Source organism: Leuciscus leuciscus (genome assembly GCF_965113295.1).
Source record: "Leuciscus leuciscus genome assembly, chromosome: 5".
NCBI classification, from domain to species: domain Eukaryota; kingdom Metazoa; phylum Chordata; class Actinopteri; order Cypriniformes; family Leuciscidae; genus Leuciscus; species Leuciscus leuciscus.
The window spans coordinates 20,100,949-20,117,011 of NC_138729.1; the positions used below are offsets into that span (position 1 = coordinate 20,100,949).

The window sequence follows — 16,063 nt, forward strand, 5'->3', positions numbered from 1 at the left end:
GATCAGTTCAAACATTCCTGCACTAGATGATCAGTTCAAACATTCCTGCACTAGATGATCAGTTCAAACATTCCTGCACTAGATGAGTCCCTTTCCTAAAAAGTATGTGGATGTTTTCTGTTGTTTAAAGAATGTGCACAAATTATTTTAAGGCAAAACAAAGTGCTTATTATAATCAAAAAAAAAAAATTAACTGCAATAAGCATTAAGAGTTTATAAGCAATAAACTGTTCATATTTAGATAAAAAGTAAAGTTGGACATGTTCTGGTTAATGTGATGATTCAAATACCTGTGATCACTTACAAAACAGCTGAGTGAATTGAAGAAACTGACTTTATATATCCACTAAAAATCATCTTATTATCTGTTTTGTTTAAACGTAATTGGACAAATGAGAATTGTTTGATGATGTTACTTGACTTGTGTGTAGAATAAATACAAGTTCAACTTCATGCTTTTAAAAGTTACTTTTTGGGACCATTGTATAAGATGTTTCATGTGTAGTTTTTAAGTGAGTTACTTCGAATTTAGTGTTAATAAATCTAAATAAATTAAACAAATACTGTAAGTATGTGAAACAACTGACACATCCTTTTTCCAAACTGCTTGTTTTATGCACTGTAGGATTGCATGGGATGCTGGAGCCTATTTAAACACACATTTGACACAAATAAAATGAAATAACCTCAGGTAATTTATGACTTTATTTAAACATTTAAGCCAAATTAGCTAACAAATCACAGTTCAGGAAAATGTTTTCACAGGTCAATCACAGAGGTAAAAAGAGAAAAGTCATTATTTTCGCATTTTAATATTCAAAAGTGAAACGTTAAGCAACCTTTAACAAACCTATAGCATTACACATTCACAAACATTTGCTATTTAAAAGATATGAAAATGAAAATAGGACAAAATGTATTGCTTTGAGATTCACAAAAAGACTAATATAATTTTCTTGGCAATAAAAACAAGGGCAGTTGTGGCAGATTCTCTGTAATTTGGTACACTGCAATCACAAAACGTGTCACAAACTCACCTTAGAAAGGTACACTATGTAATGGAAGCACATACTGCACATTGGGAAAACTTTCACACAAAACACTTGCCCGTTTACTCCGAAAATGAGGAAGGATATTTAATGGATGAATTACTGTAGAATATATAAAAATAGTGTTACATTAAAAACTACCTCTATAATTAATTTGCAAAGCACAATGTAGAATAAAAATGTAAAAAGAAACAATAACTGTGTCTAACTTAAAGATATAGGTAGATATTACCAACTAAAAAGTTATAGTTATCATGCTTAATTTAATTAAATCCAGTAAATTTCAAGAAACAAGTACTTTATAAAATCCCCAGTACTTCAGGAAAAAAAAATAGTTGTAAAATAATTTGCATGATTTTGCATTTGAAAATGTAATAGAAAACTTCACATTATATAATTGGTAGGTCCCTTAAGAAATGCATAGGAGGCCTGTATTAATTAATACAAGACCCACAAATCTGCTAAACAATTTTTGCCCTAACATAGCGTTTTGATCTGCGTGCAGGTGTCAAGTCAGTTATAGCTTTTCTTTTCCTCTGTTTCGCTGTTTGTTGTTCTTCTGACTCCTCGGAATCGGATTCATCTTCCTTAGTGTTCTTTTCAGATTCATGCATTTGCAGTCTCATTGATCTTCGTCTGCTTGAAGATGTACTTGAGCTGCTCTGAAGAACATGCTTTTCAATGGCAAGACCTTTCTCATCCTCATCAGAGACATTTTCTTCACCTTCATCAGATTTTTCAGCAGGTGTGAATATGATGTCTTTTGCGGCCTCCGTGGCCACTCTGCTGTCCTCATCTGCTTTGTTTTCTTCTTGATCAGATGTTTCCTCTACCTCCAACTCTAAAGTGAAGCCCGACTCAAGCTTTTCCTCTTCTGCCTGCACATGTTGCTCTATCACTTCCTCCAAATCACCTGTCTCTTCTACTTTCCTGCTATTTTGCTCCATTACCTCTTCGTTATCCTCATCTGTCTGAGGTTTATTTACTCTTTTCTCTTTATGCTCATCTTGAGATTCACCTGCATCTGTCTTGGTGTCTTCATGTATATCACAATCTCCATCTGATTTAGTCCCTTCTGCATTTTTCTGGATTTCCTGTTGTGTTCCTCCACCCAAATTACTGTCCTCAAAAACTGCTTCAGGAACATCTGAGCTCAGCTCTACATTGTCTGCTGTAAATGTCACTTCTACTGTCTCAGTTTGTTGCATAACTTCTTCCTTGACTTCCTCGCTATCTTCATCATGCTCTTGTTTGCGAAGACGTTTGGATTTTCTTGGAGCAGGCGTTTCAACAGTCACTCTTTTTCTCAGGGTTCTCCTTTCCACTGTTGTTTCCTCCAAACCAAAAGAACTTCCATGCACTGCTCCCTCAGTTTCTTTTTCCTGGAGTGGTTTCTCTTCCTCCTGTACACTAGAGACTTCTTCCTCCTTCTGCTCTTTAGGCACTTGTACATCTCTCTCAATATTTTCCTCTTGAGTCTTGTTCTGCTCAGTGTTTTCTGGGCTGGCACTGTTACTTTCATTGATTTCAAACAGGATTTCATTTCCTTCCTCTACAGTATCATCTTTTGTCCCTGTTTCCTCTGCCTTTCCTTCTATATTTACCTGAATAATGCCTTCTCCCTCTTTTGTCTTCAAATTTTCAAATTCAGTATCAGGAATGCTTTCTTCAGCATTTAATGCCTCATTCTCCTTCTCAATATTTAAATCATCAGCTGATTTCTGTATTACTGAGTCATTTTCATTTCCACATAAGTTGTCCTTTGTTTCTTTTTCTGACTCCATCTCTTGTCTGTGGAGGCGTTTTGATTTTCTTCTTGGTGTAGACTGGACTGTTACTGTCCGGTATCTGAGACTTCTTCTTGTAATGAAGGGTGCCTCTTGATCAGAGCTTTCTAAAACAACCTTCCCCTCCGCAGCTGGTGTCTTAAATTCACTTGTCAGATTGGTTTCCCCCACATTTTCCTCCTTTGACACTGCTTCTTCTTCTTGAGTAGCATCCTCTTCTACTGAGCTTGTTCTTGCTTCATCGTCTCCCTTCTGTTGAGTATTCTCCTCTTGTTTCTGGTCTGCATTTTCCTGTTGAGGCTCAGCTTTTTCTTCATCTTGAACTCCCCCCTCTACAACTTTTTGTGTTTGATCCATTTCCACCAGAATTTCATTTTCAGTTGTTTTAATTGAGCTCTTGGTCTCATCTTCTTGTTCGTCTGTTGATTTGTCAGGCAAAGCTTCATCCACCTTTCCCTTATCATTTGATATGTCTCTCTCTTGCTCATATGAAGTAGTTTCCACCTTTCTACTCATGAAAACCATATCTTCATCAAGACTTTCCATGTTGGTCTCTACAGGTACACAGACATTCACAGTCTCTACTGTCTTTAATGAGGTTTCTTCATTTCTACTCCTGTCTGCTTCTTTCACTGGTTCCAACTCTGCTGTGTGGAGACGTGTAGATGTTTTGGTCTTCTGTGTAGATGTGGCTGGCTGTGCACTGATCCTCAGACTTCTCCTTGTGATCCTTTCACTTTTATTGTCATTGGTTTCAGAGATTTTCATCTGTGAGACCTCCTCTACTTGAATGGTGGTCTCCTCTATAACATATGTTTGATCTTTGCAAACCACTGAAACTTTATCCATCTCCATGTGTTTTTCTGACTCATTTTTAACCAATGACTCATTTTCATGTTGCTCTAAACTGGCTTCTTCTCTTCCCATCTCAGGAGCCGCATCGTTCTCTAAGCTTGGTTCCTTGTTCTCCATCTTGTTGATTTCTTCAAATCCCTTTTCTGCATCCTCATCAGGTTCTCCTTCTACAAGTGGGACAACCTTCTCAGTATCCTCTTCCACTGGCTCCAATTCAGCTAAACGTGTTTCCTCGTTCTTCATGTTGGCCTCTTGATCCATTTCTTCAACTGTCTCTTCTGTCATTGAGATTGCTTCAGTTTTATTCTCGGTCACCACTGTGTGTCTTTCCTGATGTTCAACATCTACTTCAGCTTCTTGATTTTGTACACGTCTAGATTTCCTTCTTGGTGGAGACTGAACTTTTATTTTTCTATGTCTGAGACTTCTCTCTGTGCTGACTGGTACCTCCTCTTCTAAGATTTCTTGGGCAGCTTCTGGTGCCTCCTGAGCAAGACTGGTCTTCTCTACATCACTGTCTGTTTGTTTCTCTTTTAAAGCAACATCTTGATAATTTTCTGTCTCCTTAATTATATTTGCTTTGTCTGCCATTTTTGTTGCTTCTGGATGTTCTTCAGATGTTCCAGTTTCTTCCACATTCTCATCTATGACTGCCTTATATTCCTCTACAATCTCTGTCTCTCTTTGTCCTTCTAAAACTTCTGTAAGTTTCTGCTCCTCAAATGTTATGTCTTGTTTATCAAGTTTGTTCCGCTCTTCAACTGTGTTTTCTTCCTCCATTTTGTCTTCTTCTTCCTCAGGGGTCTTTTCCGTATTTTCCTCTTTTTGTAGTTCTTCTTGCTGTTCCTCATGTTCGGATGTCTGGATACATAGTTGGTATTCACTTTTATCTGGTTCATCCAGTTCCAGTTGTTCCTCTGTCTGGGAATTCGTTAAGACTTCTGGAGTGTTACTCTCTCCTTCTGTGCTTTGGGAAAGGTTGTTTAAATCTACAAGTACTACTGTGGCTTTTTGCAGCTGTATTATTTGAGTACCATCATCTTTCTCTACCTCTTCATCAGGTTCTGCTTCTACAAGTGTGACCTCCTCTAAAATCTTAGGTGCCTCCTTTTTATTATCTGTTTCTACACCCATCAGCAGTACAGACGTCTCGGGTCCAACAGCTGAAGTTTTCTCAACATTTGTGTTTTGTATTTCATCAGGACTTTCCAAGTTGGTCTCTACTGTAATTATGGGTATACCCACATTCACACTCCTTTCTGTTTTGGCTGAGGTTTCTTCATATTCATTTCTACTGATATCTGCTTCTTTTACTGGTTCCAACTCTGCTTTGTGGAGACGTGTAGATTTTCTGGTGTTCTGTGTAGATGTAACTGATTTTGCATTGAGCCTGAGACTTCTCCTTGTGATCCTTGCATTGTCATTTTGATTGGTTTCAGTGCTTTCCACCTGTGAGACCTCCTCTATTTGAATGGTGGTCCCCTCTACAACATGTGTTTGCCCCTTGCTAACCACTTGGTCCATCTCCATGGGTTTTTCTGTCTCAGCTGTTTCTTTCTCATTTTTAAACAATGGTTCATTTTTCTGTTGCTCTAAATTGGCTTCTTCTCTTACCATCTCAGGAGCCGCATCGCTCACTAAGCTTGGTTCCTTGTTCTCCATCTTGTTGATTTCTTCAAATCCCTGTTCTGCGTCCTCATCAGGTTCAACATTTTTTACATCCTCATCAGGTTCTCCTTCTACAAGTGGGACAACCTTCTCAGTATCCTCTTCCACTGGCTCCAATTCAGCTAAACGTGTTTCCTCGTTCTTCAAGTTGACCTCTTGATCCATTTCTTCAACTGTCTCTTCTGTCATTGATATTGCTTCAGTTTTATTCTCGGTCACCACTGTGTGTCTTTCCTGATGTTCAACATCTACTTCAGCTTCTTGATTTTGTACACGTCTGGATTTCCTTCTTGGTGGAGACTGAACTTTTATTTTTCTATGTCTGAGACTTCTCTCTGTGCTGACTGGTACCTCCTCTTCTAAGATTTCTTGGACAGCTTCTGGTGCCTCCTGAGCAAGACTGGTCTTCTCTACATCACTGTCTGTTTGTTTCTCTTTTAAAGCAACATCTTGATAATTTTCTGTCTCCTTAATTATATTTGCTTTGTCTGCCATTGTTGTTGCTTCTGGATGTTCTTCAGATGTTCCAGTTTCTTCCACATCCTCATCTATGACTGCCTTATATTCCTCTACAATCTCTGTCTCCTTTACATAACTTTGTCCTTCTAAAACTTCTGTAAGTTTCTGCTCCTCAAATGTTATGTCTTGTTTATCAAGTTTGTTCCGCTCTTCAACTGTGTTTTCTTCCTCCATTTTGTCTTCTTCTTCCTCAGGGGTCTTTTCCGTATTTTCCTTTTTTTGTAGTTCTTTTTGCTGTTCCTCATGTTCGGATGTCTGGATACGTAGTTGATATTCACTTTTATCTGGTTCATCCAGTTCCAGTTGTTCCTCTGTCTGGGAATTCGTTAAGACTTCTGGAGTGTCACTCTCTCCTCCTGTGCTTTGGGAAAGGTTGTTTAAATCTACAAGTACTACTGTGGCTTTTTGCAGCTGTATTATTGGAGTACCATCATCTTTCTCTACCTCTTCATCAGGTTCTGCTTCTACAAGTGTGACCTCCTCTAAAATCTTAGGTGCCTCCTTTTTATTATCTGTTTCTACGCCCATCAGCAGTACAGACGTCTCAGGTCCAACAGCTGAAGTTTTCTCAACATTTGTGTTTGGTATTTCATCAGGACTTTCCAAGTTGGTCTCTACTGTGATTATGGGTATACCCACATTCACAGTCCTTTCTGTTGTTGCTGAGGTTTCTTCATATTCATTTCTACTCATATCTGCTTCTTTTACTGGTTCAAACTCTGCTTTGTGGAGACGTGTAGATTTTCTGGTATTCTGTGTAGATGTAACTGATTTTGCACTGAGTCTGAGACTTCTCCTTGTGATCCTTGCATTGTCACTTTGATTGGTTTCAGTGCTTTCCACCTGTGAGACCTCCTCTATTTGAATGGTGGTCCCCTCTACAACATGTGTTTGCCCCTTGCTAACCACTGGGTCCATCTCCATGGGTTTTTCTGTCTCAGCTGTTTCTTTCTCATTTTTAAACAATGGTTCATTTTTCTGTTGCTCTAAATTGGCTTCTTCTCCCATCTCAGGTGCCTCATCATATGTGTCCTTTGTCACAGCTAAATTTGTTTCTTTGTTTTCCATTTTGTTAATTTCTTGAGCTTCTTTTTCTACTACACCCTCTTCGGGTTCTGCTTCTACAAATGGGATCACATTCTCAGTAGCCTCTACAGTTGATTTTTGAGGTGCTTTCTCTTTATCTTTTTCTGCACCTTGATCCACTTTGTCAGCACTCTTTTCTGCTATTAGGACTATTTCAGTTTTTTCTTTCTCCCGAGTAAGACTGCTCACTCCTTCATCCTCATTCCGGTAGATTTCATTTTTAGTGCTTTCCACCAGGTTGTTCTGAGCTGGCATTGTGGCCAAATCTTCTGTTGGCTTTTGCTTCTCAAATCTCATGTCTTGTTTATCAAGTCTTTTCAGCTCTTCAACTGTGTTTTCTTCCTCTATTTTTTCTTCCTCAGGGATCATTTCAGTGTCTTCTTGTGTTTGTATTTCTTCTTTTTGTTCCTCCTCTTCTGATGCCAGGTTGCACAGATCTACACTTTTATCTGGTTTATCCAGTTCCAGATGGTCCTCCAGCTGGGAATGTTTTAAGACTTCTGGAGTTCCAACCTCTTCTGTATTTTGGGAAAGTTTGTTCAAATCTACAAGTACTACTGTGGCTTGTTGTAAGTTTATTACTGGAGTAACATCCTCTATCTCTTTCTCCTTATCAGGTTCTTTTTCTTGATCATCTTTTTCTACACCCATCAGTATCTCAGATTTCTCAGAATCAACAGCTGCAGTTTCCACAGTGTTTGAGTTTGCCATATCATCAAGACTTTCAAAACTGGTCTCTGTTGTAATAATCGGTAAACAGACATTCACAATCTCTTCTGTTGATGCTGAAGTTTTTTCATCTTCATTTCTAATCATGTCTGGTTCTTTCACTGGTTCCAACTCAGCTAATTTTGCTTCCTTGTTTTCCATCTTATTGACCTCTTGCTCAATTTCTTCAACTCTCTCTTCTGTCATTGAGATTGCTTCAGTTTTATTCTTGGTCACCACTGTGTGTCTTTCCTGATGTTCAACATCTGCTTCAGCTTCTTGTTTTTGTACACATCTCGATTTTCTTCTCAGTGGAGACTGAACTCTTATTGTTCTACGTCTGAGATTTATCTCTGTGCTGACTGGTATCTCCTCTTCCTGGACATCTTTCTCCTGGGAAAGACTGCTCATCTCTATGTCACTGTTTGTGTGTCCAGCTAAATTTGCTTCCTTGTTCTCAATCTTTTTGATTTCTTTAACTTTTTCTGTTACATCCTCGTCAGGTTCTGCTTCTACAAGTGGGATGTCTCCCTCAGTAGTCTCTGTAATCTGAAGTGTTTTCTCTTCTGTAGCTTTCAGCAGTTCAAAACTTCCAGATTCAATGACTACTGTTTCATCAACATTTGCCTCGTCACTCTCCTTTGGACCTACATCCTCTGCAATAACTTCATCCCTCTCATCAGTCCTGAATTTGGCCCCGTGTTGTGGCTCAACACATTCTACCTGCTGAATCACTGCTTTGCTACGTGTAGATCTCCTAACAGGTGCAATCTTGATTTGTTTCAAAGTGCTTCTGAGACATCTAACCGTAAACCTAGGGTCAACAGTTTGATCTCCAAGATTTGTTGATCTACTTGGAGTGTCGGTAGATCCTTTCTTTTGTGCATCCTCTTTAGCTTGTTCAGTGTTTTTCTCCTCTGGTTTCTCAACTTGGCTTAGAAGAACAACTTCTGTGGTTTCTGGTTCTGGCTCACCCTCTTGTTCTTTGTCTCCAGTTGATTGTTCTGGAATTCTTTTGGCATCAGTTGCTCCATTATATCCTTTTGCTGTGTCCAATGTACTATCTTGTTCCTCCATTATCATAATTTCTTCAGCTGCTTGTTGCTCAGACGACATTGTGTGCTTCATTTCATCTTGTTCAGCAATATCTATCTCTCTGTTACAATCACTCGCCTCTTCAGGAGAAAGTTTATGCAAACCTACAAGCACAATTTTGGCTTCACTCAATGTCAACATCTTAGAGCTATTCTCGACGGTCTTCTGGTCCTCTTCAGGTGTTGTTTTCCATTTATGTACCTCAGCAGACTCTACAGATGACTGTTGTGGTGCTTCTTCTTGGTCTATTTCTGAAATTTCAGGAACTACATCTACAGTTTCCCCCTGTGTGATTTCAGCGTCCATAGTAGAATCAGTTTCCACTGTAAGCTCTTCTTTTTCTCTGTATTCCTCAACCTCAGATTCTGATTCTGCTTTGTTTGCAAGAGTCTCCGATTGATCTGTCACCTCTTCTACAGCTTTTGTATTGTTATACATTTCAACAGTCCCACTCATAGCCTTTTCCTCTGCAGGTTCATCCAGCATTTTTTTTATTTCCTCCTCCTCTGTCTCACACACAGGTTTATCTTCCTCAACCTCTTTGTTCTTTTCTAAATTCTCATTTTGTTCCTCTTCAGTTCCAGTACTCATCTTTACAATTTCTATATCCACCACAGAGTGAAGTTGGCTTTGGTCAATAGACCCTATAGTGGCTCCTTGTTTTACAACAGTGTGCTCCACATTAACAATTTCACATTCCTCTTCACTGCCTCTCTGGCTCTTTATTTCCCCAGCTGTGGTGAGGTGGGTGAGTGGAGTCCCCTCTGATGTAGCTGTGACTGTGTCTTTTTCCACCTCTTTCTGTGTACTTCTAAGCTCTGATATGTTTGTCACAGTTGCAGTTACTGTGTCTGTTGTACTCTGCCAAATTAGAGAAGATGGATGTTAATTACTGTACTGAAACTGTGAAAATTTTGAAAAAATTACATTTTAATTAAACAAAGTACATAATAATACTGTTCAAGCTGTTTAGTAATGAAAATACATGAGCCATAGGTTTATTTGGTTGAATTCATACCCTGAGTACAGTTTCTGATTCTTTTACAGAAAAAGTGTCATCAAGATGTTCCTCAGTTGTCACCTCAATTGGACTTTCAACTCCTGCCTCAATGTCTTCCACCCTTTGAGAGACATAGTTAATTGTACACAATGTAGTATTAAATACTGTTATGGTATTCGGCTGACAAGTAATATGATACCTGATTATGTTATTTGAAAGCCTCTCCTCTGAATTTTCTCTGATACCTCTGCGTTTCAGGCTGCTACCTCTGCCACGCCTTGAGACAGGTACGTCATCTACTTCTGTAACAGTGAAGAACATCAGTTAGATTAGGCAGGAGAGTCTTTATTGAACAAATTATTATTGTTCAACAAAAAGATTATACTTGCCTTTGGTGATGTCTGTAATGGTCTCCTCCTAAAGTTAATATCAACATTAGATATAAGATTTACTTCATAATATACTTCAATATGAATTTAAAGATTCAGTCTTTTTTAATGTGCATTGGATCAAAAATATTTAATATGCATCCATCTTTACATTTATATAATAATCAAAATGTTAAAAATTGAATCAGTTGCCAACTCATTTTGTGAGTTGATGAATTTAATTTGCATATGCCAGTGTGATGTATCCTGATCTTCCAGCAGAAGGAACTGGATAAAATATCCTGAATGATATCGCTTCCACAACCTGACTTGTGATGCAGCCTGCTATCACAATCACACCATGTGCGTTCATTTGGCCAGAGGAGGACTAGTTCCCCAAGAGAGACCGGTTTCTCCCAAGGTTTTTTTTCTTCTCCATTCTATCACCTGATGGAGTTTGGGTTCCTTGCCACTTTGGCTTGCTTAGTTGGGGACACTTAATAGTCAGCAATATTACTGACTTGACTGAACTGACACTATCGGATCAGAACTGACTGGATGATGAACTTCATTGTTTTCTTCAGAGCTGCTTTATTGCTGAATTGAACATTTGGGGAATTGAACATTGTTAATCATGTTGAATTGTTCAGAATTTGCCAAAAAACGATTTTGAACTAGTTAATCAAAACTATTTTCTGTTGACACAAAGTTAATTAATACAAAGGTAAAAGAATCAGAAATTAATTTACCACTATCGCCACTGTGTATTCAGTGGTTTCCTGAACCTTTGTGATCTCAATTTCCATTGGAGCAATGACAGCATCTTCCTCAAATTTCAGTTTGCTCACAACCTGGTCCTTCTCTGCTAATAAAGAATGACATTATTAGGGCTGCAGTCCATTCAAAAATGTAATCAGAGTAATTGCATGATATGCTAATTAATTAATCAATCAAATTTATTATCAAAAGTAATCTCAAATATCAATATTTGCAGAGAAAAGCCACCAGATTAACGTAATTCAAAGACATCATTGTGTCAGACAAAAGCACTGAATAGACAAAAATGGCTTTGGAAGTCAATGTATTGTTTTTTTCTTTATTTACATATCACTGAAGCAGAAAATACAGATATTTTCCTTACCTTTTAGCTTCAACTTCTGTAGCCTGTTTGCTATTAGAGTTCTCTGAAAAGGGCTTCCTATTTTCTCTACTTCCCACAGAATCTCTTTGTCTGCTGGATGTATACTGAAGTACTTCTCACAAACTGTAAAGAAAGAGTTTGGAGATACATAACGTTGAAACCAGGAATAATATCTGTTATGTGAGCAAAGGTGACATTTGACCATAAAGTAAGTCTGTTTCTATACCTTTATAAATAGCTTCAGAAAGAGGAAACTTCAACCCTATATACTCCTGTCTGAAGCTACCAACAAAGTCTTCCAGTATCTTTACGCCATGACCCTTGCCCCGGTGACACTTCCTGACAAATACTGTGTCCATGACAGGAAGTTGATAGCACTGGGTCAAGAAGCTTCTGCACAAGCTACCTGTAAGTAAAGAGTAATATGACTGTTTTTTTTGTTTTGTTTTTTATGTAAAAACAACAAGTAAGGTCTGGGGGGGGGGGGGGGGGGGTTATATGAGGCTTTGAAGGAACTGTCATTACCTTTGGGTTTGTATGAGTAAAAGCCAATGGCCTCTCCATCCTTCCATAGTATTTTCGCACTTTCATGCTCACAATGGCAGAGAAAGGAAACATCTTCACTGCTCTTCTCATTTCTCAACACAATTCTGTTGAGAACATATAGGACTATCCTCTCCCCAAGAGTGCTGACCTACGATAAGCATGACACTAGTCTTGTAGTAGTTATAAAAAATTATTCAACTAATTCAAAATAAGCATTACTGGCCTTGCATAAAAAAGAGAAAACACTGACCTTGATCAGGCCCGTTCTTGAGGGCTCTGCTGTTTTCAGAACATCTTCAATTCCCCACCACTGACCCAACAAATAAAGCCCAACAACTGCAGGTATAATGTGATAAGTCTGGTAAAATATACAGCATTAACATCACAATATGTTACAAATGATTCCGATTTTCATAACTTCTGACCATATTACCTGTGCTAAAGTCATCAGGTAAGAACAGTGCAAGGAGCTTCTTTTTAGTATCTGTTCCATATAGAGGGACAAAACTCACATTGCAGAGTCCAATCTCTATCTGTCAACAAGAGTACTTGAAAATGTGAAAATGTTTTAAAGCCACATTCATATAAGAATTGTTGTTTATTGCCATCAAGGAAAAAAAGAAAATGCAAAAAATATATTAAGCTTTCCTGAGAATTAAATATACATTTTGAAGGGAAAGGATGCAGACATTATAGATAACACCTCGCATCTTACCTGTTTGGAATCAGGTAGGCTGAAGTACTCAGCTGTGTCAGGATTTCTGTAGAGGATCTGAGACATGTATTCCTCGGCTGCCAGCTCTAAGAACTCGTGGTCCACATTTGTCAAAATATCTACAGGGAATGCCATCCTATGGAAGAAATTATAGTATATGTGTTTTTGTTTTTTAAAAATACCACTCACATAATATCTAAACTTGTATGTCTTATCTTGGCTATAAGTGTGAATGACTGTATTTTGTCCCGTTATCACAGCTTTTTGGGCTCATGAGTGAACTACGAGGTTGTTAATCCATGGTATTTGCTTTTGCTGAAGCCGTCAGCACATATTGTTTCAGCTTATTTTAAAAATAATCATGTTTAAAAGCGAAAACAAAAACAAAAAAATAACCTGCATTACCCATGATGCTTTATAGAAAATTACACCAATCAGAGAGTCGAAAAAAGCAACACATGTCAAAATAGATTTTTAGCTCCGCCCACTCCCATGAAACACTGCAAATTACATTATCATTTAATCATGTAATCGGAGCCGATCTTGCTGCTACGGTTTCAAAATACTTATGTTTGTACATATATATATATATATATATATATATATATATATATTTATATATATATATATATATATATTAAACCAACACTCATAAATTAGTATTTTGTATTTCTCCATCATTTTTTTATTTGATTATTTATGCTGTTCGCAATGCTTCATGAATTAATAACTCTTTCCCTCACTAAAGCTGTTACACAGTCTTCTTTGTCTTTTTGTCTGATTTTCAGAAATGTTTTGCTTCAAATCAAAGTTTTTAGTTGTGATTCACCTCGTAGCTGATTGGCTTGGTTCATGGTTTATAACCTCTTTAACAAAGACTTTTTTTTTTATAAATCCCTATTGGAAAAATGAATGGAAAAAGATGACTTCCAGAACCAGCACCGACGCAAAAGGAAGCGGACGATGTTGCACTCTATTACTCCAGTCTTCAGTGTCACATAATCCTTCAGAAATGATTCTAATATGCTGATTTGATGTTCAAGAAACATTTATTATATTATCAATGTTGAAAACAGTTGTGCCGCTTAACATTTTTGTAGAAACTGTGATACATTTCTTTCAGGATTCTTGATTCTTGCCTGATGAGCATAGTGAAGCATCATTTTGTTTGAATTGCAGAATATGCATATAACCCTTTAAACATAAAATGTACAATAAGCAAAGATTCATTTTCAACCTTAAAAAAATAGGATTTCAGAAATAATCGAGATTTACTGTTCTGAGATTCTTTGTTCAGTGTAGATCCCGTTATCACAAATGTCATGTTGGCACTACAAAGCAAGAGGCTTCATATATTTTTTGACGTATTTACCTCTCTAACTGTGGCTATTTTGGAATGTGGTAAATGCTGCTTGCGACATAAGGCTAAGAAATGCCCTTGAGTGATAGAAGTGACAGCTGCTTTTGACGATGATTATTGCATTGGAGATAGAAACATATATCATGGAGAGCTTAATGAGGAAGTGTGGCACACCAGAATGCCTCATCTCAACCACATAGACATTAGTAGTTCTTTTGCATTTCATAAGTAGCTCTAGAGTCCTGGAGCTGAAGAACATATAGGCTAGTAAGTGTGAGGAGCAACGTCTGTAACATAAACACAAAAACAAAGAGTCGTCTGTGCTGTGGGCCCCTTTTATGGTTTGGCACATTCTTTTAATGTGTAAAATTGTCTTACATTCTGCGTCCACGGCTTTCGTCTTAAAGATCAAGTGTGTAATTTCAAGTTAAATTTCAAGTGCAAATTGCAATGATAAATGGCATGCACTGTAAACGCTTTCAGTATTATTAGGGAAAAACATTGAATACAAAGCAGACACTCCAGAAGCTACAAGAATGAGTCAATATGTAATTAATTATGCATTTATGAGCACAGACTGAATGTCAGCTTGTGCCTGAACCAGTCAATACAAGAATGTGTTGTTAGTAAGCCACATAACAAAGTGGGTTTGTTCATGTATGTGCCTATACATTTGACAGGGAAATTAGTTAAGGGCTGCCTTATCAATTAGTCAATGGCCCTTCCCTTCTGTCAGGAAACATTACCAGTGAGGCAGAAGAGCAAGCTTTGTGTGTGTCTGTGTGTTTGGGTTTGCTGAGAACCAGATGAACACCTTTCTCATGTACACACCTGCAGGGCAACTGAATATAAATATCAGCTCTTTGCAGAAACCTGCTCACTGTAAACTACAACTGGTTATATCTGGTTGTCTGGAAGATTTCAAACATAACAGCTAACCAGCTCTGGAACTTGCAACTGCAAGGTTGTCATGATGTGCTAGATTAACTAAATTGATGACAAGAAGTTAATGTCAACTTCAGATGAACTCCCTCTTTTAAAAGCCAGTCATGTATGGATTCATACGATCAATTCAAAGCTATCAATAATATTAGGTTAAAAAGTTGCTCCAATTTAAAAAATGCACTGCATTCTTATATTATCCATGTAAAAAGAACAGCAGACTTTTATGAAATGTATTGTACACAGAACAAATTTAACATTGCCCATGTTCGTTTAAAATACATGTAGGAGGTGCTTTGCACGTGGCATTTGCATGTGACATTGTAGGCCAACATGAAAATAAGTAATGCAAAAATGCTACACATCCACTCAACACAGTATGTGTGCTATTGGTATCAACATTTATCTGCTGCATGCATTCAAATAAAATAAAATAATTAAATTAATTACATTATTAAATGACTTTGAGATAACACTTGTGAGCAGTCACCTGAAACATACCACCAATTGGAATATATTATACAATACATATAGCCTTTTATATTAAATCATACAACGTACACACTATTTTAATGAAGCTTTTTATAGAAAGAAAGAAATCAAAGATATAGTTTGAAATACAGAAATTCCAGACGAATTTCATGTAAAGCGCATGCTTTAAAGTATAATGGAAGAAAAGGTCCCTAGGGTCGCCAGTGAGATGCATGGGGCCCCTAACAAAAGCAATGAAAGGTTCGGGAAAACAGAGTGGGTGTGTGCGTCCCGCCACGCTGCAGGAGGAATCCCTGCATTTAAAGTCCCACGAACCAAAACAAACTTTAACTAATTCAACTCTTCTTACATGTTCCTCGATCTGAGCTAGAGACATTTATGGAGAAACACTTTAAAATAATCTAAATCTATACGGGAATATCCCTTAAAAAAACCTTTGTCTGCTATTGAACGAGTCGAAGTGTGCTTCGAGAGGTTTTGAGTAAGGATGGCCAACTGTGCTGTGTAAAAAAAAAAATAATAAAAAAAAACCTTTAGAAAAACATCTATATTTAACGAGTGTGGGCCTTTCGAGCGAATAAGCTCACTCTTTTGGTGGACTGAGCAGGATTCGTCAAGTAAAACGCTGGCAAAATATGCAGCCCCCAAAAGCTTGCAATTGCATAACATAGCCTAAAGCGCACATGTGTCATTAATAATGAAATACAAAAAATTAAAATTTATGGACTTGCT

General features: G+C 37.6%; 1 protein-coding gene across 4 annotated transcripts in view; it reads right to left on the bottom strand.

Moving 5' to 3' along the window:
- Window positions 1-687: 687 nt before the first annotated feature.
- LOC309500055 (uncharacterized protein) overlaps window positions 688-16,063 on the bottom strand; it is a 34,040-nt gene continuing 18,664 nt past the window's right edge. For 3 of the 4 annotated variants that reach the window (XM_082171599.1, XM_082171602.1, XM_082171601.1), the window contains 11 exons: window positions 12,538-12,673; window positions 12,256-12,355; window positions 12,073-12,158; window positions 11,802-11,970; window positions 11,503-11,682; window positions 11,277-11,399; window positions 10,885-11,000; window positions 10,157-10,184; window positions 9,967-10,069; window positions 9,786-9,888; window positions 688-9,628 (listed from right to left, as the gene is read on the bottom strand). In XM_082171599.1, coding sequence (XP_082027725.1) covers window positions 1,511-9,628; window positions 9,786-9,888; window positions 9,967-10,069; window positions 10,157-10,184; window positions 10,885-11,000; window positions 11,277-11,399; window positions 11,503-11,682; window positions 11,802-11,970; window positions 12,073-12,158; window positions 12,256-12,355; window positions 12,538-12,673 — 9,262 coding nt within the window. In that variant the 3' untranslated portion in view covers window positions 688-1,510. The remainder of the gene's footprint in view (window positions 9,629-9,785; window positions 9,889-9,966; window positions 10,070-10,156; window positions 10,185-10,884; window positions 11,001-11,276; window positions 11,400-11,502; window positions 11,683-11,801; window positions 11,971-12,072; window positions 12,159-12,255; window positions 12,356-12,537; window positions 12,674-16,063) is intronic. The other variant, XM_082171600.1, reaches the window with a different exon arrangement.